The sequence below is a fragment of the Salvelinus fontinalis genome, chromosome 5 (assembly GCF_029448725.1).
Source record: "Salvelinus fontinalis isolate EN_2023a chromosome 5, ASM2944872v1, whole genome shotgun sequence".
NCBI classification, from domain to species: Eukaryota; Metazoa; Chordata; class Actinopteri; order Salmoniformes; family Salmonidae; genus Salvelinus; species Salvelinus fontinalis.
In genome coordinates, this window is record NC_074669.1 from 53401981 (window position 1) to 53429424 (window position 27444).

The 27444-nt window shown below is 43.7% G+C and overlaps 1 protein-coding gene across 1 annotated transcript; it reads left to right on the forward strand.

The window, feature by feature from the left end:
• Positions 1-8080: 8080 nt before the first annotated feature.
• LOC129855823 (protein FRG1-like) lies at positions 8081-26412 on the forward strand. The gene is made up of 9 exons (XM_055923869.1): positions 8081-8233; positions 8453-8520; positions 8606-8728; positions 17997-18054; positions 18328-18442; positions 18743-18847; positions 19071-19162; positions 25678-25788; positions 26224-26412. The coding sequence occupies exons 1-9, from the start codon at positions 8175-8177 to the stop codon at positions 26258-26260; spliced, it is 768 nt and encodes a 255-aa protein (XP_055779844.1). The 5' UTR covers positions 8081-8174; the 3' UTR covers positions 26261-26412.
• The last annotated feature ends 1032 nt before the right edge of the window (positions 26413-27444 follow it).

Below are 27444 nucleotides of genomic sequence, written 5' to 3' on the forward strand. Positions count from 1 at the left end.
ATAAAGACCGAATGCGAGTCTTATTTACCAATATTCATCTGGCTTTCAGAGGTCACCTTGTTTTTAATTGTAAAGATTGTTTCTTTTTTTTATTGCCGCTGCAGAGTTTTAAAATAGCCTATCACTCGAAAACCGTTGCTTTAAAAAATAATCCTGTTGTAGATTGATATATACAGACATATATATATACTGTAGATGTCCTAGCCTACTTTTTTCAGGAAATACATTCAATACAGTATTAGCCTTATAGTTAGCTAATTAATGATGGGTTATGCATAATAAGCTTCTAGCCACTGTCTCTTGCACAATACGCAAGCACCTGTGCTTCGCTGGCCTCTCCTTAAACAATGCTCCTTAGCTCTTGGAGCCCCATGCAGGAAAAGCTAGACTAGAATAGCTTGCTGGACCTTATTTATTTTTGTTGCGTTTCTTCTACCAATAGACCATTTTTTACAGCAGCCAATAGAACTCACGGGTAGTTTGAAAGAAGAGCGAACGCAATGGCGGTAGGCTACAGCAGTTATTTATTCAGACCCATAACCATTCAATCTTCGTGAAGAGAAGTGAAAGCCTTCTGCATCTAATTCTTATCTCACATTATATTATTCAAGGATGTCATTCGAATGATTCACTTATTTCATTTAGCCTAACTGTTTGAAAGGGAGGAAGAAACGAAGCAACAATAGAGAGAGAAAGAGGAGATAGGCTAATAACATTAGGGGAAATATTATGAAAGGTATATATGCGTCGGCCTACTAATTATAAAAATAGGCCCTATTATATTTCAAGATTAAAATCAAATTCGCTAGCCTATACTTGTAACTTTGTAGGCTGCATGTGCTGCACCAGAATTGCATGTTCTCTTCTGTTTTTATCATGGTTTGAACGATGTGGGTAATTCCAGTCCATATAGTACAGTACAGTAATACAGTCCACGCTCAAAAAGATTAGCCTACTGGAGCTAGTTTCATTTATTTACCAAAGAGAGCGTGTAGCAAATTACATCTATGGGCTTTTCTGTTTTTCTGTCGTGCATAATGTGCAGTAGCCTATATCATATATGTATTGGATAACGGCACAATTATTTGGGCTTTTTTTGGGGCTTGGGCTCATTAAATGTTGTTAATGAAGGGCTCATAAAATGTATTTAATGTATGGCTCATCAGGCTCAGGTAGCATCAGGCTTGAATGTTCATTCTGATCAAAGCTTTAATCAGATCCAGACATGCATATGCTTTATAATGCTTTTGAATGACACTTCCGGTTTTGGCGGGAAATACTGGGTTTCCCAGGAGAAAGGGGAGAAAAGTGATTTATTGGAAAATTTGTAAAATACTGAGAAAATATTCAACCCTAACACACACACACACACACACACACACACACACACACACACACACACACACACACACACACACACACACACACACACACACACACACACACACACACACACACACACACACACACACACAATGAAAGCTTGTGATTGCAGGGCCTCCTACAGTGGAGGACTGTTTGATTGGAGGATCATAAATTCTGTTGCAAAACCTTTTGCTGCAGTATACCCTACTGAACACAACCCTATACAGTATTTTTCTCAAAACCTTAAGGATGTCCGTAGGATGTCGACAATAATTGATGTAGACCTGTTAGTTGTTTTTTATGAGGTCTAAGTAACCACACTGCAATATATAATCACAGCAGGACCATCAACTGAACAATCAGATTGTGTGGCTGGAACTAACCCTTTCATAACAATCAGCAGTAGACAAACTCAAACTCTATCACAACATGGATCTGTTCACCTCCTACAACCTGTACCTATGCCGTTGAAAACGGCCTCAATGAAAATCATGTGTGCTTTTTAAACCAGTTCCTCTCTTTCCAGGTGGCTGGTCCTGCACCCTCTACACACGCTCCACACCACTCCAATCACAAGCCATATAAGATTTCCTTGAAATATAATGATGTTCCTCTGAATTACGCATTCAGATATGCATATCCCAAATACATTTCAGTATTATTTACTTTGGAATGCTACCTAATTCTCAGTGGCACACTCTGTGGCAGGCTGGCAGCATGAAGCACTGTGCATGAGCAATTTCACTTGGCTTGGGCTGGTAGTGGTTAGGTCTCTGCAATCCTGGATCCTTGAGACATCCCTACCCCATTGAAGTAGAATTGTAAAATGGTTAAGGTGAGGGTTAGGTAAGACCGGGTTATGGTTATGGTTAAGGTTAGGGTAAGGGTAAGGCTTAAGGTTAGGGTTTAGGGTAGGGACATCCCAAGGATCTCAGATAGCACTGATCTTAGTGGTTAATACGTACAGTATCTATGAGGTGGTACTGCCCCCTAGTGTTGGCATGTGACAGACAGGGGTGAGGGTAGACTATGATAAAATATTGAAACTGAATTTTAAACATACACAGACACACGCAAACATGCACCCCCCCCCCCCCCCCCCACACACATATTGACTGAACTCTACAGCCTAATCTCATTGGCCCAGCAGCAACAAGACCCATTTGGCTGCTAAATTAATCACTTTAACATTCACAACTGATGAAGCACAACCTTTAGGTCTGGAAGGATGAAAGGGTCGAGGGACCAGCATAAGACGAGTGGAACAAGGGTGGGAAGGAGGGAGGAAAGGAGAGAGTGACAGAGGGTGAGGGGGTTGTGTAGCAGGAACGGGAGTGTGTGCCAACGGCATTCAGAGTCCCCACACAGCGAGCACCTGCCAGGGAGAAGGCATGCTGAGGTGTACAGGGAGATGTGTCTGTCTGTATGAATGCGTACTGTAGGACATCTACCGCAGGGTAACCTGCGAGAAACCGGAGTGTCACTAGTGTGTCCAATGGAGTATTACTGTACTCTGACAAAGAGAAGGGAAGACATTTTTATGATTTTTTTCGTGTTTTTTACTGGACACCAAAATGACTGGTTTCTTCTATGTCCACTGCACAGTTTGTAATTACAGAGAGCCAGCTACAGGCCTAAATTTAACTGTGGTCCGTGGCACTATATGGAATCGGAGAAGATGGTTGTAAAGGGATATTCTCAAATCACTGTTTTTCTCAAAACCCCTAATATGAGGAACTAATATTTTTGTACATCAATGTCACTACTACTGCAATTATCAGTATGCATTTGTTGACAAAAGCATTAATGAAATGAGCCACCCTCATTTGGTCACCTGAAACGAGTGTAGTTATGAAATACTGAAGTAGGCTACTGTCATGAATGTATAATGTTGGAATTATGAATGTGTAATGAAGTCCTTATGTAGGAACCCTTAAAATTAGGAGCGACCCTGTTTTAAATGACCGTGGATGGAGCCATTTTGATAATTACAATTTTCACCACGGACCTTTGTTTGGCAGCCATTCATATGTCAGTTCTCCATCAAGTCTATTGTTTGAAATGGCTTTGTCAGGTGCGCCACCGTGAAATGGCATGTCTAGCGAAGTGAGACCACCATTGACTTGTCTCTCACTTGGCCTTATGAGAATTACTACTCGTTTTTTGTCCTATCACCAACATCCGACCTCTTCACCTGGAACGCATAAAGTGGTTACCTCTGTTTTCCTCCCTGCGGCGTCGCTAGCGACACTCGTCCCCAGAGAGTGCAAAGTCTCTCGTCCTCCCTAGGCTCCGAGTGAGCGTTAAGAAAAATACAGGCGGAAAAAAGGAAGGGTGGGGAGTGAAACAAAGCGGAAATGGGTTGTCTGTTACCTCCAACAAGGTCCTGAAAGGACATTTCACGGCTGTTTATCCATTTTCTGAACTCCCATCTTCCATAGCCTGCGGCCAAATTGCCATAAGCCCCACAAATGACTAGAGACTGTAGTCAATTTCCAGAAGTACAGCCCCATGAAGTCAGGCAATGCCACAGTCCAGCACACCATGAGAGAAGTACTCTACTCGCTCCAAAACACTAGCCCCTAGACTGCTTCTTACTTCTTTTATCGTCTGAACCCCTTTTTCTTCCTGAGTTAATCGGTTTTTCAACTTGGGAGTATACAGCGCAGCACATCTTCAGTTTAACGTTAATTAGCTTTTTATTTGCACTCTCTCTTCTATCTTGAAACAGAATTGGAAATGCAGGGCCCACAGACATCACGGGGCCACACACAAAGTGCTAGCTTTGTTTGAGCTTAGTGAAGCTTGAACTAAATGTACACTACCGTTCAAACGTTTGGGGTCACTTAGAAATGTCCTTGTTTTTGAAAGAAAAGCCATTTTTTTTGTCCATTAAAATAACATCAAATTGATCAGAAATACAGTGTAGACATTGTTAATGTTGTAAATGACTATTGTAGCTGGAAACGGCTGATATTTAATGGAATATCTACATAGGCGTACAGAGGCCCATTATCAGGGAATACTCACACACTTTTTTCAGGTCTACAGAAAGTGCCTTTGATTTAGAGGCTAGGGGTTGTTTTTGGACTGGGCCATGTATCCATAGGTTGGGAAGTCCCCAACAGCTACTATAATAATCAGGTCAGAGGTTACGCCCCTCTCAAATGACAAAGACCCCCCCCCCCCCCACCGCCACCATCCGGTCAGGAGATGACATCACTGTGTCATTTTTTTTACTCAGTGAGCCCCTAGGGACCACATCTTAAGAATCCGTTACTCAAGCTCTCTCCGTCTCTTCCGTCTCACCAATGTCACCCACATAGAAGAGCACTACAGGTGTTGGTAATCCCTGAAGAGCAGCCGTCAGCGGGGCACGGTGACATTGACAAAGTGAGAGGGGCCCATAGGGGAGCGTAACTGCACGCCGTCACTTAACAGGGAGTCGGGGATACCTGCTCGGTCGCTGTCAGTCACTTCACCCTGACTCACCCGAGTCCTCGCAGGAAGGGTTTGAGTGACAGCGGGGAGAGAGGAGGGAGGGAGGTGGTTGCGAGGGAGAGTAGATGGCACTTATGTTTGCAAGGCGGGCTGAACAGGAGTTGAGGGACTGTAGAGCTAATGGTTTGGGGGAAAGGAACGGGGGAGAGAAGGAGTGGAACAAGGAGGGAGAGAAGGAGGGAGAGAGAGAGGTAGAGGGAGAGAATGAGAGAGAGAGAGGGGAGTGTTGCATGTCAGTTCCTATCAATTGAGACGTCTCGAAACTGTCTGCCGTTATCTGACGGAACACTCAGTCCTCCAGAGGCTTTTTACTGGATAGCTGTTATTTAGGAACACCTCTGGTCAATCTCATCATTTTACAAATGGGATTGCGTTCCTGGGCGTTTAACTACTTACTGTGTGCATAGCCATCATCATAGGGTTCATAGTTTACTGTGGTGCGTGCGTGTGTATATTTGTGCGTGCTGATGCCCGTGCGTGCACTTTGATATTAACTTTCAATGGTTTGTCATAGTTTACTTTCACAATCCCTTCACGCTTAGAAGTCAAACTAAAATGCCACAACCAAATACCACTAACATCTCTCTTCTCTCTGAAATACAATTTCCTAAACCAATTTTTTGTTATCCTTGTTTTGGGTCTTGGCCACATAAACGACGATGAATTTTCCTTCACAGCTGAAAGGCAGCTAATGGAGCAGGCGGACTTATTAGATCAAATGCATTTTAAGGACATGAAAAAGAGACAAAGGACCGAAAGGGAACATCACAGAGCTCAATTACCAAGAGGCAGAGTCTGAGCCCTATAGGCCCTGGTCAAAAGAAGTGCACTACAAAGGGAACACTGTACCATTTGGGACACAACCAATCTAAACCTCCACAGAGAGCGTCTTCAGTTGTGTGTTTGCTTGAAACCGATTTAATAACTTTGTCAAAAACAGTCAAATCTAAGCTGCAGTGACTTCTCTTTCCATCCAGCGACATCTTTGGTTTTGTCTGAGCGTTTGGCTAATTGAGGCTTAAATCTTGATTCTCATTTGATTCACACTCACATATTACTCTAAATGTCAAAAAATATTTATGAAAACAAGACTAACTTTCATGTTTGCAAATGTATGTGGTATTACTCGCTCCTCCGACTCAAACACATTGCAAACATTTTCAAAAGCAGCAGTGTTTATAATCAAATTTTGTTATCACTGCAATATATCTGAATTATTTTTAAGTCTGACATCCAGAGAACATTCACTACAATCTTCCCCTTTGAGAAATGTTACTGGGCTGTGATCCAATCAAATTTCCTAATTTCCTTCCAAACTATAGGTAAGTGGAAGGGTGTGAGGGAATTCCACCATATTGCTTGCACCCTGGCATGTCCTTGCAGATCACTAGTAACTGGTTAGGAGTACGATGGCTATACTAGCTAATATGATAGAGTATAGTAGTTTGTGAAACAAAATATGTGATTTGTCTTAAATCTCTACCAAGTATAGACAGAAGAAGATTGGCCAACCCTTGGAGCCTGGTTTCTTTCTAAATTTCTTATAGCTTCCTGCCTTCTAGGGAGTCTTCCTAGACACTGTGCTTCTGCCTCTGCAATGCTTGCTCTTTGGGATTTTAGGCTGGGTATCTTTAAAGTAATTTGACAACTGCTGATGTAAAAAGGGCTTTATATAAAATACATTTGATTGATTGATCATAAGTTATACAACTCTCTAAAATGACCATTTATCATCACTGAAAGCATTTCATTGACTTCGGTGATCCCACGTCATCTGAGTCTCTCCACTTTGTCGGTGTGACTTTTCAGCTCTGAGAGACACCGCTGCCTGGTAGCGATTTGCTTTACCACAAAGGGCAGACTTCTGTCTCATTAATTTTACTTCCTGACACTGTCATCCAATGATTTATTACCTCCTGTCACAGGCTTCCTGATTGGCCTATTCTTTCTTAATGGGGTGTCATTAGTATAAACATTCATTTGAGTGCACCCCTCTCTCCTAGGTCGATACTTGCTATGGCTCACATGTTGGTTGTTTCAATGAAGACTCTGGGAGGAATTGGTGCAGGAATTTGACACAACGCCATGTACCTGTTAGCAGTCGGTGGAGTTAGCGTTTAACGTTTCTGGCGCATTGTGTGATGTTGAGCAGCACACATATGTGTGTTCGTTGAAGTAGAATGAATTTGTGTGTGAGTGTGCACGAGAAATACTTTGTGTGTGAGAAAGAGTGTGTGTGCGCATGCATGTGTGAAAGAGAGAGTGTGAGTGCCAGTGTGTGAGAGTGTGCATGAGAGAGAATGTGTGTGCGTGCGTGCGTGTGTGAGTGCCCGTGTGTGAATGAGAGAGAATGTGTGCGTGTGCGTGCATTGGTCTGTGTTCATGCTCCCTTTCAGCCCCTCCAGGAGTCTTGGTGAATGAAAAAACAGAACCAATGTCTGGGTAGTAATTTACAGTAATTTTCTGGTCAGAGACAGCAGACACACAGTCTATTGAGAGAAAAGCCAAACTCCAGTACCCCTCTGAGCCAGGAGACAGACAGTCAATTTCCCTCGCACTCACTGCCAGCCTTGGCCTGGACTCAGGTAGTTTACAGAGATACACTCTATGTGAGACTGTGCAGAGACTCTAAACATGGCCACTTAAGCTGCTCCTTGACTACGGCATGGATGGATGTGTGTGGAGTTGGGGTGATATTGTGAGTGTGTGCAAGTTTAAGTGCATGTGTGTGTGTGATTCTCTGGCACACTTAGTCTAGTGAAAAGCATGAGCTGTTGCACACCCAAAAATGTTAGTAGAGGTGCTGACTACTGTAACAGTTAGTAAACTGTAGGCTATAGAAAATAGAGTCACAAACCCTCTATATAATCTCCCAGTAATGTATTGGGTAAACCACAAATGTTTTGGCATCACTGTGCCTTCTTCAGGGTAATGTCATGAATGCTTGAACCAGGTTATGTAGACAAACAGTGCAATTAGTGCAATGACCATAGTAATCCAGAATAAACGTTGGTGGTTTACCCATTAAATTACTGTGAGCTTATATGGAGCGTGTACGACTCTCTGTCACACTTAGTAACACATCACCTTTTACATTGAACAAGAAAAAATGCTGCAAAACAAACAAGGCATTATTCAATGTGTTTTATGAACACATACAATGTTAATATATTATCCAAAGAATAGATGTCGCTCGTTTGGTAACTGATATTTTGTTTTTACCTCGCCAGCCACCGTACTCGCATGTTGTTTTCGTTCGTTTGTTTATGTTAGCTTGGTGGCTAGCTAGTTTCCCATAATCTGAAGATATGGCTGACTATTCAAAAGTGAAAATAACAAAACTTGTTTTGAAAGGACTTAACAAGGGGTGAGTTTATTCCTCAACTTCGAATTCAATATTTGTTTGTGTAGAAGATGGCGAATCAAGCTGGCTAATAATGATATCTAGCTAGCTATCGTTCATCGACTCTGACCAGGCATTAACAGTTAGCTACTGGCTAATGTTAGCTAGCTAACTGTTTGCTATTTTCCTTTTTCCCAATTTCTAATTTGACCTTGCTAATGTTAATCCACAATTGTCTTGTAGAAAGAAGAAGAAGCACAAGGATAAGAAAAGAAAAAGGGACGATACACAAGATAAACCGGATATTGTTGGTATGTTGTTTGCTGGTCATTCTTGGCAGCTAGCTATGATACTCCACAAAGTAACAAACAATCATGTTTTTTTTCTGCTTTCTAGGTGGATGGTGGTGTATCAGTGGCTTTGGGGAGATTTCAGGAACGGTTGCAATAGAGATGCAGACTGATTCCTACATCCATGCCCTGGATACTGGTCTGTTCACAGTTGGTGCACCACATCAAGGTAAGAAAAGTGAGAGACTATCTTTAGCTAAATTAACTCAATATTTCCTTTGTAGTATACTACTTCTCATCCAAGTCACGTAGAGCTCTGGTCAAACGTAGTGCACAATAATATAGGGAGTAGGGTGTCATGTGTTTTGTCATTAATACATGATGATGATGCACACAATTTGCTGTATGCCATACTAGGTTGTTATGCTACTTGATTGGACAGGGGGGAAGTGTTTCGAGAGACATTTTGCCATTTGTTACATCATTGAGTCGATAGGGTTCATTTTGAAGTGTTGGTGATGTGTGTGGGGCATGATCAAAATGTTATGCTTGAGTAAGTGGCGTATGGGAGCGTTGTACTGCCTCAATCCAGAGGCTTTTGTGGTACAGTCCGTTAGGCTTTCACCTCTGCACCGCATGAGCTAGGGGTCGAGTCCCTGTTACAGCTCTCACTCTCCTGCTCCACCTGTTACCAGGGGGCAGGGAGGGAGGTTGAAGGTAGTGGAACTTTTAATTTTGTTTAGATACAGATTACTGTTTTAGACTGTTATGAGACAAACACTGGAAGAGATTGCAAACCACAGGTAACAACTAGGGGGCTTATGCACAATTCAAGACCGAAGGGTAAATCCTTTTGAATTCAATCACTTTTTGACAGCACCCCTTTTGATTTCAAGTAAACCTTCCATACATATTTGCCCTTTGTAGAAGTGCTCAGAAAGTTACTTTTTGTAATAGTTTGACAGCTTTTAAATTATATCAAACTCAGCCGTTTCTCTTTTCCAGTGATGAAGACATGGATGCCTCATGGTATGGTGTGATGTGCAAAATGTGTCAACTTTGAGCACATTTATCTCCTGAATGTTTTGGCATTCAGGTCCAAAACGTCACTTTCTGACAAATGTTTCCATGGGCAAACATGTATGGAAAGTTTTGTTTAAATGGATTTACCCTAACACAAATCTTTGGGGCAGGGTTACTCATCACAAGACATGAGTACTGAGTAGGGTTGCACATTTTGGGGAATATTCAGAGGTGGGAATTAACGGGAATGAATGGGAATATATGGGAATTAATGAAAATATATATGCAAATTAATACCATTTAAATGTAGATGTGTTTTGCATTGGATATATTTACCATATCATATGGAGACAGAAACATAAACCTTTTACCTTATCATAAGTAGACTTAATTTCAAATTATTAAATCATTCCAATAGAAATAATTTTAAAAACTATTTAGTTATGAATTGAACTTTAATTAAATGATTTGACTCTTCACATGGGATGATTTCACTGAACAACAAAAGAAAGGGGATATTGAATGATCCCCAATGATCCATCGCATCTCCCAAAAACGTTTTAAACATACATCTGTAAAATGATAGTCTAGAAACTAAAGCTTTGGTTGTCTTCCTCTCAGGCTTACATGTCTTCTCCCTGGACCTCCTCAATGTCCACCTCTTGAACATCAGACTCTGAGGCCTCATCTTCACTGTCACTTTCCAACCTTGTTGAGGATGACTCGTTGTCAGGCTCAAAAAGCCTAAAATTTGCTTGAATGGCCACCGATTTTTCAACCCTTGTATTGATCAGCCTGTTGTGTGCTTTGGTGTGTGTGTTCCCAAACAAGGACCAGTTGCGCTTTGATTTGGAGGACGATGGAGGCAACGGGAAAGACCCTCAGATCCACAAAGTCCCTTCCACCAGGTGGCTGATGAGATATGTTGGCACAACTGCCATATTGCATCTCCATCCCAAAGCCCTTGCTTGGAAGTATACTTTGCCAGACTGCCAAGAACCTTGCCCTCATCCAGGCCAAGGTGGCGAGACATGGTAGTGATGACAACATATGGCTTGTTGATCTCTGCACCAGACAGGATGCTCTTGCCAGCATTCTTGGGGTCCAACATGTACGCTGCGGCATGTATGGGCTTCAGGCAGAAGTGTTCACATTTGTTGATGTATTTCAGAACTGCAGTTTCCTCTGCTTGGAGCAACAGTGAAGTGGGCATGGCAGTATGGATTTCTTCTCTTACATCTGCAAGCAGAGTCTGAACATCAGACAGGGTGGCATTGTCTCCCTAAATCTGTGCAATGGCTACTGCCATAGGTTTCAGGAGTGTCAGGCTGCTTACCACTCTCTCCCAAAATACATCATCCAGGAGGGATCCTCTTGATGGAGCTGTGCATATCGGCAGACTGAGATATGGAAATTTCTTGGAGAGACTCCTTCTCTTCCTGGAGACTGCCAAACATGATGACAACCCCACCCCAATGGGTGTTGATGGGCAGATTCAATGTGGTGCTCTTATTCTTCTCACTTTGCTTGGTGAGGTAGATTGCTGCTATAACTTGATGACCCTTCACATACCTAACCATTTCCTTGGCTATCTTGTAGAGTGTATCCATTGTTTTCAGTGCCATAATGTCCTCGAGAAGCAGATTCAATGCATGAGCAGCACAGCCAATGGGTGTGAAGTGAGGGTAGGACTCCTCCACTTTAGACCAAGCAGCCTTCATGTTCACAGCATTGTCTGCCACCAGTGCAAATATCTTCTGTTGTCCAAAGTCATGGATGACTGCCTTCTGCAATGTAGAGATCGGTGTGTCTGTTGTCCCTTGTGTCTGTGCTCTTGCAGAATACTGGTTGAGGGGTGGAGATGATATAGTTAATTATTCCTTGCCCACGGACATTCGACCACCCATCAGAGATGATTGCAATACGGTCTGCTTTCTCTATGATTTGCTTGACCTTCACTTGAACTCTGTATCTAGCAAATTAGTAGATAAAGCATTTCTGGTTGGAGGGGTGTATGCTGGGCGAAGAACATTCAAAAATCTCTTCAATACACATTGCCTGTGAGCATCAGAGGTGAACCAGTTGCATATACAGCTCGAGCAAGACATTCCTCTGCATTTCTCTGACTACGTTCGCTATTGAGTCAAAAAAACTTCTGATTCCAGGAGGACCATGAGCTGTTAATATCGATAAGGTGTCTGATTCATCATTTTCACCTCGAATAGAAGTAGAGGGACTTTTGTCAGAGGTTGCTTGTTGTGAGCACTGAGGGACCTTTATGCACTTGGCCAGATGATTTGGCATCTTTGTTGCATTCTTCACATATGATTTGGCACAGTATTTGCAAATGTACACAGCTTTTCCTTCTACATTAGCTGCAGTGAAATGTCTCAACACATCAGATAGTGCCAGTGGCATTTTCCTATAAAGATTAGAAGATTATTTTTTTTAAACAAAACAAATACAATGAGTCACTGTATTTGTATACATGTAATAGTTGCTAATTGTAAAAAAAAAAAAAAGTTTTCTATTTCGCGGATTTCACTTATCGCGGGTCATTTTCGGAACGTAACCCCCGCGATAAACGAGGGATTACTGTACAGATAAATAGTTAAGCAGTTAGATTAAACAACTCCTTTGTAAGATAAATGTTTTAAAATGAAACAGGTATGGAAACAGGTGTATTAACACTCCCCGGTTAGCAGGCTCAAGCAAGCTAAAACCCACACGGTAGCAAAAACTAACTAGCAAAAATTGTTAACAAGTTATAAATGATTTAAACACACTTTGCTGTAGGCTACTATTTACTAGTTACAAAAAAATCATGTATGTCATATAAAAGATATTCACCCCACCCAGTATTGTACTCAAAACTTACCAGAAAGCATGTAGTCCTTGGCTCAGACAGTGTAGTATTGTGGGCTCAATAGCATCTCATTAGTGTGCAAGATCTTGAGAATCAGCTGTACATGTGATGGAAGAATGCACTGTGCATGCAGAGGGTTACAACTCCATTGAATTGGGGATAGTTTAACCAAAATATGCCACAAGACCTAGAATTGCCCTATGTGTATCCCATAAAAAAGGTTCACTGTTATAAGCTAACTTTTTTTGATATCAAGCAAAATTCCCCAAATTCCCGGGCTTAACGTCCCATGGAATATTTTCTAAAGATTTCCAGAAATTTACCGGAAATTTTCCTACCCTTTTCAACCGTAGTGCTGAGTAGCCTTTAGTTTGATCCACTAATTTGAAGGGATGTCCATAACTGAATTGTTAAGATTAGGTCTGTAAGAGCTAAAGTTATTGTACAGTCTGACAGCTGTGGGTAGAGTGGTGTTTTTGTTGTTTTATAATACGGGCAGTAACACAGGACAGTCTGTTTCTCAGCAGCCTGGTGGTGCAGTCACCTCCCTTAAGAGAGGGAGCAGGTCATTCAGTGGATGGTCAAGAGTGTGCATGTCCTTCACCAGGTGCACTGCAGCCTGCTCTCACCTGCTCTGCAGTGAGTGGAGCTGTGGTTGGACTGCTCCAACTCTGGAGATGATCCTCAAGGCCCTCTGCACCCTGTCTAGTTGGGCCTGCTGCTTTTTACTGCATCCAACTAACAGCACTCCACCGTATTCCAGACAAGGTCTGACCAGTGTAGTATGTCTGTCACCACTGAGGTTAGAGTCTAGATGAAAACCAATATACTTAGTTGTTGTTACCACTGGTACTTCCTGTCCTTCTAGGATTAGTGGTGCGGGTTGTGGATGGTCTCTAGAATAACATATCCGAATTTCCAGACTTTTTCCCATTCAGGAGCATGTTGTTGGATGTGGCCCTATCATCCAGCTGCTTTTGCCTCCAAGCCCATGGAAGTGTCCACCTGGATGCTGGTTAGTTGTATATGGCTCGGGACAGCCCTACATCATCAGCATACCCAGTGTCACTGAACATTTCGGTTGGACATGTGATGGATAAACGGACATGGTGAGACGACGCCCTCTTGTGGCACACCAGAAGTGGCCTCTGACCAGGGGCTGAATGTGCCATTCATTATCACCCTCTGCCTTCTTCCGCTGGTGTAGATGTGGAGCCAGGCTAGCAACCACAGGCAACCACAGACACAGTTAAATGTCAGCCAGATGTTGCAGGAGCTTTGAGAGGGTAGTTTGGCAAACTATCGCCAAAACACTTCTTGAATCCCCTCATCTCTGTAGCATCCCTAGCAGCTCAGCTGCTGAAATCAACTGTGATTCAAGTGACTTGCACCAATGTTACCAACTTGGGTGGTCTGCACAACTCAAAACAGGTTGGCGCACTAAACTAAAGGTATCTTCATGTGTCAAAAAAAAACTTGTGGGACCGTAGTTTCAATTGGAACTTGATTTACTTATAATCATCATACATTATGGTTATCATAAATTATGGTTATTGGTGGTCGCGCAACTGGTAGCTTGATGCACACGTTGTTTGTGAACTTAATCTGCTTAAGTCAAGGCGATGTGGTGTCTTGTGCAGCCGTTTTAGATGGCAACTTCACTCAAGTTGTCAGAATGAGTCACTCTAAAATGGCTGTAAATTCTTAAATGATTTCACTTTGCAATTCAAACTGACAAGATTGAAATGAAGGAGAGAGAGAAAAATCTAAAGTGGTCCTGTTGATTGCTCCCTCTTATAAAGTCGTTTTTGAAATGCAAGCCAGCCCAGCATGTCACTTGCATTTACTTGAATTGTCTGCGTCGGGGTCTCCCGAGTGGCGCAGTGGTCTACAGATCCGGGTTTGATCCCGGGCTGTGTTGCAGCCGACCGCGACCGGGAGACTTATGAGGCAGCGCACAATTGGCCCAGCATCGTCCGGGTTAGGGGAGGGTTTGGCCGCCTGGGATGTCCTTGTCCCATCGCGCTCTAGCGACTTGTGGTGGCCGTGCGCATGCATGCTGACTTTGGTCGCCAGCTGTACAGTGTTTCCTTCTACATATTGGCGCGGCTTGCTTCCATGTTAAGCGAGCAGGGGTCGTGGCGGGGTCGTGTTTCAGCGGATGCCTTCTCTCCCGAGTCCGTATGGGAGTTGCAGTGATGGGACAAGACTGTAACTACCAATTTGATATCACCCCAAAAATTGTATGCACTTTTTTGGGTCTCTGTTGGATTCTGTAATCCGGCATTATAGACAGAGCAAATGGAGCTGGTAATCGTCTGAAATTAATGAATCCCAGAAGAGAATGGAAGGAAATCTCCCCCATGACCCCAGTTTTCTCATGTTCCATTCTATTCCAATACGAAGCGAGGAAACCAAAGAGCCGTAATGGACGTCACGTTCCATTAGCCTGGCAAAGTGGCAGAGAATTTTTTGTGTCATTCATTTGTGGAGAATGGGGGTGTTCACTAATTGTTTCTTCCAACTTTATTTTCTTGCTTTTTCGATGACCGCCGCATTCGATGGCTGCCTGCGTGCGGTACCAAGCATTTTGAAATCTAAACCAATTTGGTCCTAAACGGTATAGGATTTAGTGGCGTTTCGTTCTAAATCAATTTGAAATCACACTCTGAGAGAGTGGACACGGAAAATGAAAGGGAGAACTGAACTACTATGTTGTTCCAGAAGCTATTAGGACATTCATTTCTGCACAGCTTGCCGGGTAACGGTTTAGCGAGGAAGCTGGAATTGCTCCTGCACACACACACACACACACACACACACACACACACACACACACACACACACACACACACACACACACACACACACACACACACACACACACACACACACACACACACACACACACACACACACACACACACACACACACACACACACACACACACACACACACACACACACACACACACACGGCATTAATCTATTTCTTTGTCCTCTCAAGCACGTTATTGGATATCATCAATATGAATCCGGTGCTAGCTACGATTTATGGTGCCCATCCATTTGCAGAGGCAGGAAGACGATGAAATATTTGGAGGGAATGTATTGCACAGCTCTGTGATGGGTTAGAATGCAACAAGGTAACAGGCAAAGAGCTCTCTCGTCTCATGGTTTATGGATATCAAGATCCAAATGAGTATCATTGACCTAATGTCATTGTGATTCTTTGCCTCTTAAATGCATAGTTTTTCAGCACAACATTTAAATTGGTCACGTTTTCATACCACCAAGTGGTATTGTCTAGGGTCCACAATAGATAGCATCTGAGCGCGAGTATCCGGACCCACTGGGTAGTTTAAGATGAAAAGTGTAGTCCACAATCTAAAATGAACGGGAAAGATTGGCACCAACCTTTTCATTTTCGGTTGTATGTTTACCATTCCAAGTATGACAAGTTAGAGGGACATTTGCCAACGTGTGCTGGAATCACATCTTTGAATCCAGGCTCACAGACGATATGCTTCGTCTCCCCACCGTTAGCCCCACTGACTAGCAAGCCAGAGCCCCATTACACCAGCCCCTGAGCCTCAGGGAAAAGGCCTCGACTTGGGGGTGGAACACCTAACCTAACTAGCCAAGCTAGACTAAATGGGAGTTTCCAGGCAAATATTCTCTGCCCTAAGGTGAGACATGTTTTGAGAAATGTTCAATAAAACCCATCCACCATCCACCCAAAGACAGAAACGCGTACCTGGGATTCAGCTCACGGTTTTTCATTGAAGAGGGAGAAAGAGGGAAAAACGTCCAGGAAAATAAAACGTGAACTACTCCTATTCCCTTGGTGGGGCTCAAACTTGGGAGGCAGGCTCATTTGAATGAGATGAAAGAGAAATGGAGTTACAGGGACAGAGAGAGAGAGATGATGTTTCTGCACTTTTATGGGATTTTCCGTAAGAAGGAAACCCGTCTAGAATAATTTAGCCCTCTCAAACTGAGAAAAGCCCTCAAGATGCTTAGTTACTGGATGCAGGAGACGTTGTGAATGCCCTCTAAGGTCAAGGATCACGGGGAGATATAGGCCTGCTTTAGGGGATGGAATATAATTAGAATTTAACCTGTCCGTCTGGCTATTGTGGTCTGAGAAACATGGTGGTATGTGAGCCTAGGGATTTTATTCGCTATCCCAATGCTCAATGATTGCACACAGAGGTGTGGTTTCCCAATTCACATTTGCATCAGTCTGTCCTTGAAATTGACAGACCCCCCCCCCCCCCCTTAACTTTCCCTAAAGTTGTGAGAACCTGTGATGGTCACATCCTTACGTTGTGTGTTTCACTGTATGATTAACTAGCTTCCTTTCATCAATGGCCCCTGATCTGGCAGGACAAAGCAATAGGGTAGAAATCCATCCACAACTTTTATCCATCACTGAGAAAGGAAAGGACACCAGGGCATGAAGCTATAATGGGCAGTAATATATATTGATAATATGTATTATGTGAATATACAGTATACATCACATGCGACTCAGCAATTAGCCTATTAAAATGTTTATCTGACTCCATAAAGATAATGAATATATACAAGCAAGCATTAGGCAGTATTTTCCAAGCATATAGATCCTAAGTTTAACTTGCAGGACAACGTGTGAACAAAGAAAGGCTTACTAAGCCAGAGACCTAGAAGTCTAGGAAAGGAGAATTGATCATGCAACCTTCCTCCATGGACTGGATACAGGATAAGAGAGGACAAAGGCATTTCATTTATAACATCTGAAGGTGTAACCTTTCAACCCAAAACCAACCGCCATTGACCAATCAAACGATAAGTTGAGAGTAACCGAAACACTCCCGTGGCCGATCTCCAGAGGGTGCCACCGCATTTAGGGTGGTGCTTAAATTGGGGCAATGATTTCAAGTGGAACATTTTCTGAAGGGGTGGAGCCTTTAGCTGAGAGTTTCTGTTTTTAAGAGGGTGGAGATTTCTTTAGTCTTATAGTATCTGTTCTCATACATCCCCCCCCCCCTCCCCCCCCAGAACCTAATCGAGCATCTGATGCAATTACGCAAGATTTGAGGTCTGGGTTTCAGAGAGTAGGGTGGGTGTTGGCGATCGATAGCACACAGCAGCAACATCGTGTAGCCCGAGGTTGTGTGTTATTAAGGACCATGAAGCATTAGTAAAACATGAATGCTCAGTACGTCTCAAGGGTAGGGGAAATTATGCATATGGACTGTTTTTCCAGAATGACACATCGTTATTGTACGTTAATACATCTGAGATCAAATGCATTGTATTGGCACCACTGAAACAGATTTATTTTTCTTCCTCAAGATCACAACCCCGGCGAGAGAATGTGAGAAATGCTAATCGTGCCCGACGTCGCGACACTCTGCATGTTAAGTCGGCAGAGCCAAGCTCCCAAATGTTTGAAGCGATAATAGAGTCATCTTGTTTTTAATCCTCATTAAACCAAAACGAATGCTCCTCTCTGATAAAAAATAAGGAAAGTAAAAAAAAAAGTGAAAATGCTCTGATTTTAGAATATCAATCAGGGCTTCGTGACTCTTAAAAGGGAAATGTTTTCTTTGAAATTTTCCAGACGACGAAGGGCCAGACCCCCCGGAGCAGTTCACTGCCATCAAGTTGTCAGACTCTAGGTACGTATGAAAGGAGTGAATATCACCTACGCACATTCTATGTTGACTTATCTGAATAGAAAGTGTCCCCTGGTGAGTTATAATAGACTTTGGAAGAACAATTACAGTCTCACAATTTTATAACTACAAAATTGCATTTAAATGAGAACGTTATAAAGGAGCATCAACTTCTGTCGTTCAAATGGTCTTTGTCTTGGAAAAGTTTTTAGACACTCAAATCAACCTGCCAGTATCCAGGAATGAATTTTGTTTCTCCTGTGTTTTCCTCCCTAGGGTAGCCCTGAAGTCTGGCTATGGGAAGTATCTCGGCATCACCTCGGAGGGGGTCGTGGTGGGGCGTTCCGACGCCATCGGCTCCCGAGAACAGTGGGAGCCTGTTTTCCAGAACGTGAGTGAAGCAACTGTCAATCAAAAAAAAAAAGTCGAAGTCGATGCATACAAAGACTGTGATATAATGCCATGTCATATAGAACTTGTTTCATAGTAACCCTAAATATAGATAAGCCTCGTTTTGCTCACAGCTTGTTGCTTTGTTGATGCGGTTCGGAGTGAGAGCTTGATGCTCTCTGCATATGATTGAGATTTTACCTGGCGAGGTGAAACTCATCTGTCAAATAATCTCTTAATTTTATTCCTGTTTGTCTTCCATTTTTTGGGGACTAATTTCTTTCTCTTTCCCCCATTCCAGGGAAAAATGGCTCTCATGGCAGCAAATAGCTGTTTCATCTCTTACAGTGAAAGTGGGGACATTGAGGCCAAGAGCAAGTTGGCGGGGGACGATGAGATGGTTAAGGTGATGTATATATTTCACAAGGTCGCTCCATAACCCCACCCCTCCCCATCTATACTATAGAAATTACATCCCAATGGGGCAGTGTGAAGTTGGTGACGGAAGGGAAAAACAAAATGTCTCTGAACATTAGGGGGGGCCAGGATATTGCTATTCAACATGCAACTGTTTTGTGGTTTCCCCCTCTCTCCTTCTGTCTCTCTCTCTCGATGATGATGATGAACAGATCCGGTCATGCGCGGAGAGGGAGGTCAAGCGAAACGACGACATTGCCGACGAGGACAGGGGCAACGTGAAGAACTGCGAGCTCAACTACGTGTATGTACTGTCTGTCTACCTAAATCACACTCACAGTGGCAGCAACATTTGCAGCGGCAATCATACAAGGCTGTGATTCCATGCTCTCTAGTCTAGAGGTTGTAAACCCCTGTTGTACAGCTGATCTTGTCCAAATGAACATAAGTAAAGGTATCGGAAACGCCATGGCCTGCCCTATATCACGACAATGTTTTATGCATTTATGAACAACTTTAAGACAGCCCTTTTAGTCAGATATGCCCAACAAGGATCAACAGTGGACTGTTATCCTAAATGACTGTGGAGTACTGCAATTATACCGAAATTGTTCATACTGGCTGCATATCTGTATTTTGAAAGTTCTATATCTTAAACTTGATGGTTGACATGCAAAACATATTGGGACTGTCAACAATGGACTAATAGTTTTGGGGTGGATTTTTCCTTTAAACTTCACCTACCAATTCTCACAGTGGGGGTGCATTTTATGTAGAAAAGACAGCCAGGAAGGTGGAGGGGTTGAACACTGTGACCTTCCGTAGACAGACAGTGATTTCCCTCCCATTTTCATCCGACAACCTTCCACTCTGCTTCTGTGAGATTTTGACAACTAATTCACAGGCCCGGATGCACAAGGAGGAGGGTGCTGGCGGGGGGAGCGTAGAGGCGCCACCTCATCAATCCCGCTCCCTTAAAAGGCCGATTGATGGGCCAACGCTACGGGGATGGAATTGGAACGAGAACGGAACCGCCGCTTTTACGGCCCGCGGCGGCCCATTAAGTTCTGAGGGCTAAGCGTGAACAAGGCTGTCATTGTGTTCCGTTTCTCCTCTTCCCACCTCAACTTCGTGTTCCATTTTTTTTTAATCTTCCCCCTCTCTCTCCATCGTTTTTTATTTTAGAGGAGGAAAAAACACGGGGGAAATGGACTCATCATGTTGACGTGCCGATAATGGCTGCCCTTGAGCCCGTCATCGTGATGTAGTGCTTAGCATCCCAGAGCGTGTTGCATGAACAGAGTGCTGCCCGTGAATCATAAACCACTGACAGACTTTAACCACTGCTAGAGGGCCTATTGCACTCTGTATGTATCTACTATCAGGACTGTTTACTTCAATGGAAATGGCACGGTACTTGCGAGTGTAAGTTGCTCTATACACATTTGTATACACATTTGTCATTGATAATAGTAGTCAGGTTTATGCCACAGAGAGTGCATTGTTATTTATATTCCGAACTCTGACATTGCTCTTTCTAATATTTCTTCATTATTTTATTTTGGGGATTTGCATGTTTTGTTTTGTTTTGTGCTGTTAGGTATTACTGCACTGTCGGAGCTAGGAACATACGACGACATTCAGATGAAAATCCAAGATGGCGTAGCAGTCAGACGTCTCTGTCTTTGTCCTGTCGTGTCCCTTGTTTATATCTTTTTATATCTTTCTCTTCGCATATCTTTTAAAATATTTTCCTACACCTCAACTTCTAAATACTGTCCTGCAACCAGCCTCACCCAATGTGGTGTGGATCTGTTTTTTTTTGTAAAGTATTTTTATTTACTTCGGATCTGGAATCCCTCAACTGAAGCTAGCCAGCTAACTACCTACCAGCTATCAGTCAGGAAACCACTGCTAGCGGTCATCAGCTAACCTTTAGCTCGGAAAGCTCTCGCCAGTTCGTACAACATGACTCAAACTAGAGCATAGCGGACCTATTTTTTTTCTCTCCATATCCCCGGATTCCTACCGCAGACTCTGAACATTTTCATCTGGTTCTTCGCAACTAGCTAACCGTAATCCCGGGTGACTACTCCTGGCTAGCGTTTCCATCCCGGAGCAAGCACCAATTAGCTTGAAGCTAGCCTGGCTAGGGCTCCTGGGCTACCACCGAAGCCCACTCCTGGGTTACAATATCCGGACCCCTTCTACTGCCGGTACGGGGCACGGAACCCCACCGATCCTCTACGACTGGAATACTGACATAATCTGCCCGAGGATTCCAACAGGCCCCTCAGGCGTGACGTCCGCTGAAGGCCCATTCTGCTAACCCCGGCCTACTAGCTACCTGGAGCAACTTGGAGTCCTACTAATCCACGACTGGTTTATCAACGTCACCGCACGAAGAGCAGAATTACTCACCAATTTACCAGCATCGGACTGTCTCTCGACAACAACGCCGGATTCCTGCCGTAATCCCTGAGCCACTACTTCTGATCCTCACAGCTAGCTTGCAGCTAGCGCAGCTAGCGCCACTGCCACGAAGCTAGCCCCAGTTAGCAAACACAATTCTACAATTCACAACCTCTCTTTCGCCATCGCCATCCGGCTTGGATTCTCTGTCGACACGACCACGTCTGGTCTGCAGACGAATACCCCATCCGCTGTGCACTCAACCGGCCTCCGTCTGAGCAGACCCCCTCCGTCTGAGCAGACCACCCCCCGGGCTACTAACTTTAAAACGCCGCGTGCTAGCTTAGTGGAGGCCTCCCTGCTCCATCTACGGCTGCCCCCTGGACACTATGATCACTTGGCTACATAGCTGATGCCTGCTTGACTGTCCATTAATTCACGGTACTCCATTCTGTTTATTTGTGTTTTATCTGTCGGCTCTGTGCTTTAACTCAGGATCTGTGTGTAGTTAATCCGACCCTCTCTGCCTAGTCGTCGCCATTTTTACCTGCTGTTGCTGTGTTAGCTGACTAGCTGCTGTTATCTCACCTGTTGTTTTAGCTAGCTCTCCCAATCAAGACCTGCAATCACTTTATGCCTTATTGTATGTCTCTCTCAAATATCAATATGCCTTGCATACTGTTGTTCAGGCTAGTTATCATTGTTTTGGTTTGCAATGGACCCCGTAGTTCCACTCTCCGTACCTCTGATACCTCCTTTGTCCCACCCCCCACACATGCGGTGACCTCACCCATTGAGACCAGCATGTCCAGAGATACAACCTCTCTTATCATCACCCAGTGCCTGGGCTTGCCTCCGCTGTACCCGTGCCCCACCATACCCTGGTCTGCACATTATGCCCAGAATCTATTCTACCACGCCCATAAATCTGCTCCTTTTATTCCTTGTCCCCAACGCTCTAGGCGACCAGTTTTGATAGCCTTTAGCCGCACCCTCATCCTACTACTCCTCTGTTCCTCGGGTGATGTGGAGGTAAACCCAGGCCCTGCATGTCCCCAGTCACCCTCATTTGTTGACTTCTGTGATCGAAAAAGCCTTGGCCTCATGCATGTCAACATCAGAAGCCTCCTCCCTAAGTTTGCCTTACTCACCGCTTTAGCACACTCTGCCAACCCTGATGTCCTCGCCGTGTCCGAATCCTGGCTTAGGAAGGCCACCAAAAATTCTGAGATTTCCATACCCAACTATAACACTTTCCGTCAAGATAGAACTGCCAAAGGGGGAGGAGTTGCAATCTACTGCAGAGATAGCCTGCAAAGTAATGTCATACTTTCCAGGTCTATGCCCAAACAGTTCGAACTTCTAATTTTAAAAATGAATCTCTCCAGAAATAAGTCTCTCACTCTTGCCGCCTGCTACCGACCCCCCTCAGCTCCCAGCTGTGCCCTGGACACCATCTGTGAATTGATCGCTCCCCATCTAGCTTCAGAGTTTGTTCTGTTAGGTGACCTAAACTGGGATATGCTTAACACCCCGGCAGTCCTACAATCTAAGCTTGATGCCCTCAATCTCACACAAATCATCAAGGAACCCACCAGGTACAACCCTAAATCCGTAAACATTGGCACCCTAATAGACATTATCCTGACCAACTTGCCCTCCAAATACACCTCTGCTGTCTTCAATCAAGATCTCAGCGATCACTGCCTCATTGCCTGTATCCGCCACGGGTCCGCGGTCAAACGACCACCCCTCATCACTGTCAAACGCTCCCTAAAACACTTCTGCGAGCAGGCCTTTCTAATCGACCTGGCCCGGGTACCCTGGAAGGATATTGACCTCATCCCGTCAGTTGAGGATGCCTGGTCATTCTTTAAAAGTTACTTCCTCACCATATTAGACAAGCATGCTCCGTTCAAAAAATGCAGAACCAAGAACAGATATAGCCCTTGGTTCACTCCAGACCTGACTGCCCTCTACCAGCACAAAAACATCCTGTGGCGAACTGCAATAGCATCGAAGAGCCCCCGCGATATGCAACTGTTCAGGGAAGTCAGGAACCAATACACGCAGTCAGTCAGGAAAGCAAAGGCCAGCTTTTTCAAGCAGAAATTTGCATCCTGTAGCTCTAACTCCAAAAAGTTCTGGGATACTGTAAAGTCCATGGAAAACAAGAGCACCTCCTCCCAGCTGCCCACTGCACTGAGGCTAGGTAACACGGTAACCACTGATAAGTCCGTGATAATCAAACTTCAACAAACATTTCTCAATGGCTGGCCATGCCTTCCTCCTGGGGACTCCAACCTTGGCCAACAGCCCCGCCCCCCCCGCTGCTACTCTCCCAAGCCTCCCCAGCTTCTCCTTTACCCATATCCAGATAGCAGATGTTCTGAAAGAGCTGGAAAACCTGGACCCATACAAATCAGCTGGGCTTGACAATCTGGACCCCCTATTTCTGAAACTGTCCGCCGCCATTGTCGTACCCCCTATTACCAGCCTGTTCAACCTCTCCTTCGTATCATCTGAGATCCCCAAGGATTGGAAAGCTGCCGCGGTCATCCCCCTCTTCAAAGGGGGAGACACCCTGGACCCAAACTGTTACAGACCTATATCCATCCTGCCCTGCCTATCTAAGGTCTTCGAAAGCCAAGTCAACAAACAGATCACTGACCATCTCGAATCCCACCGTACCTTCTCCGCTGTGCAATCCGGTTTCCGAGCCGGTCACGGGTGCACCTCAGCCACGCTCAAGGTACTAAACGATGTCATAAACGCCATCGATAAAAGACATTACTGTGCAGCCGTCTTCATCGACCTGGCCAAGGCTTTCGACTCTGTCAATCACCATATTCTTATCGGCAGACTCAATAGCCTCGGTTTTTCTAATGACTGCCTTGCCTGGTTCACCAACTACTTTGCAGACAGAGTTCAGTGTGTCAAATCGGAGAGCATGTTGTCCGGTCCTCTGGCAGTCTCTATGGGGGTACCACAGGGTTCAATTCTCGGGCCGACTCTTTTCTCTGTATAGATCAATGATGTTGCTCTTGCTGCGGGCGATTCCCTGATCCACCTCTACGCAGACGACGCCATTCTGTATACTTCCGGCTCTTCCTTGGACACTGTGCTATCTAACCTCCAAACGAGCTTCAATGCCATACAACACTCCTTCCGTGGCCTCCAACTGCTCTTAAACGCTAGTAAAACCAAATGCATGCTTTTCAACCGTTCGCTGCCTGCACCCGCACGCCCGACTAGCATCACCACCCTGGACGGTTCCGACCTAGAATATGTGGACATCTATAAGTACCTAGGTGTCTTGCTAGACTGCAAACTCTCCAGACTCATATCAAACATCTCCAATCCAAAATCAAATCTAGAGTCGGCTTTCTATTCCGCAACAAAGCCTCCTTCACTCACGCCACCAAACTTACCCTAGTAAAACTGACTAACCTACCGATCCTCGACTTCGGCGATGTCATCTACAAAATAGCTTCCAATACTCTACTCAGCAAACTGGATGCAGTTTATCACAGTGCCATCCGTTTTGTTACTAAAGCACCTTATACGACCCACCACTGCGACCTGTATGCCCTAGTCGGCTGGCCCTCGCTACATGTTCGTCGTCAGACCCACTGGCTCCAGGTCATCTACAAGGCTATGCTAGGTAAAGTGCCGCCTTATCTCAGTTCACTGGTCACGATGGCTACACCCACCCGTAGCACGCGCTCCAGCAGGTGTATCTCACTGATCATCCCTAAAGCCAAAACCTCATTTGGACGCCTTTCCTTCCAGTTCTCTGCTGCCTGCGACTCTGAATCTCTGAAGTTGGAGACTTTTATCTCCCTCAACAACTTTAAAAATCTGCTATCCGAGCAGCTAAACGATCGCTGCAGCTGTACATAGTCCATCTGTAAACTACCCACCCAATTTACCTACCTCACCCCCCATACTGATTTTATTTATTTACTTTTCTGCTCTTTTGCACACCAGTATCTCTTCTTGCACATGATCATCTGATGATTTATCACTCCAGTGTTAATCTGCTAAATTGTAATTTTTCGATTTATTGCCTACCTCATGCCTTTTGCACACATTGTATATAAATTCTCTTTTTTTCTACCATGTTATTGACTTGTTTATTGTTTACTCCATGTGTAACTGTGTTGTCTGTTCACACTGCTATGCTTTATCTTGGCCAGGTCGCAGTTGCAAATGAGAACTTGTTCTCAACTAGCCTACCTGGTTAAATAAAGGTGAAATAAAATAAAAAATAAGCATTTCACTACACCTGTGATTAGATTTTTTTTCGGCGATGTTATTCTTTGTGTTTGATAGTGGCGTGTGACTGGTCCTTCCGTGTCTTATCATGTGTAATGTCTCACTGAACACGGATTTCTGATATTACAGAAAGAAGTTCCAGAGTTTCCAGGACAGGCGGCTGAGGGTGAACGAGGAGGACAGCACCACACTGAAGATGGCCCGGAAAGACGGGAAGTTCCACGAAGAGCTGTTAGACAGGTGGGAAAAACATCTTCACAAAGAGGCAAATCCTAAACTTCCACTTAAGTCTAATTTTCATTCAGTCTCCCATTGACATCAATGCATGACTAAGTGAAATTTTGATTTCAGTGGCAGTAGCTGCCCCAAAGGAAACAACCGCACACAAATTGGTTTTAATGATCAACACAAACTTCCTTTCCAAGAAATCGCTCTGGAACTGGTCCAAATTACTGTTGACATGACTCTTACTGATGGCCATTTAATAGCAGGATTCGGTCACTTAACTGGTCAAACTGCCAACATACTCTAAACCTATTTGCGCAAACCTGTTTCAATTCAACATGTGATTCAACAAGCTGATTTGTCACATGATAGCTAATTACATTGTCTGGTGTATAGTGGTGATGTAAGGACTAAAAATAACCACTCGTGACTTTTTTTGTTTGTCCACAGGAGAGCCAAGATGAAAGCAGACCGATACTGCAAGTGAAGATACAAGAGTTTATGGATTGTCCACTCGTCTTTGAATTTCTTATGTTAAAATCAAAAAGGCTCTTTTTTGAAAATTAGTTTGATTGTTTGACTGACATTGATGAATCTGTTTATCATGAATACATTTTATTTGGTTAAGAGAAAGTAAAACTGGGTGATTATTGTGTAATTTCAATCCCTAAACCCCTTCCCTAGCTGGCTCCTCAGAAGACTGAATAGTTTCACTGAGTTTCCCTATGCGTCATATCTCAGATAATAAACAGCAGTAGTGGTTATGGTGAACTGGATTGTATTCGAGAGATTACCCAGTGACCCATTTTCCTGTAAATTATTGCTAACATGCCTACCACCACTATCTTTGTTTTGCACTAAAAAACTGCAGATCAGTAGATCTGTTAGATATTTGGGACAGTCCATTGATGTTTGTGTATTAGGCAATACTGTAGGGAGAGTGGGGTAAATTGAGCCATTTTTTGCTTTCAGCATCACTACATCAAGGGAAATATAGTATTCTTTCTAACAAAGATATCTACATATATTTCAGGATGTTGTGTATCCCTGGAAATATATATATATTTTTTTAAATTACAGTTTTGAAAACATAGCTTAGTGGTCTCTTGGCAAAACTTAACCTGGGTATGTGGTAAATTGAGCCACAGGACAAGGTAAGTTAAGCCGACTGAAAAATGTCTGTACGGAATTAAATATCACTTTTTTTTCAAAACCATATCTATCTTTATTTCCCAGACACAATTCGACACAATCACTTTTTTGTCTTAATCATTTTAAGCATATTTTAACACAGGCTTAAGACCTAACAAACACTATGTACTTTTAACATAGGCCAAGCCCTGTTGTTGCCTCATATCCCAGCAGTAATGGCTTGCATTACGCCTGGGAAGAAAACACACTTCAACTTATCCCAAAACAAACATTTGGACTATATTGGCCCACACAGCTACAAGGATGCACTTTAATGCTAGTTTTATGACCTCATATGGAAGCTAATAGAGACACCAACTGATGTATAGAACAATCTTAAAATGATTTACTTTGGTTTTGATACAAGCATCATGAAACTTCTAAAACAAATGAGTTTGACTAGTTCAAAATCTGTTTTTTGAACCTAACTTGCTTACTATTTCCATGTGGTTTCTTAATTCACATACTTTATGAAATTAT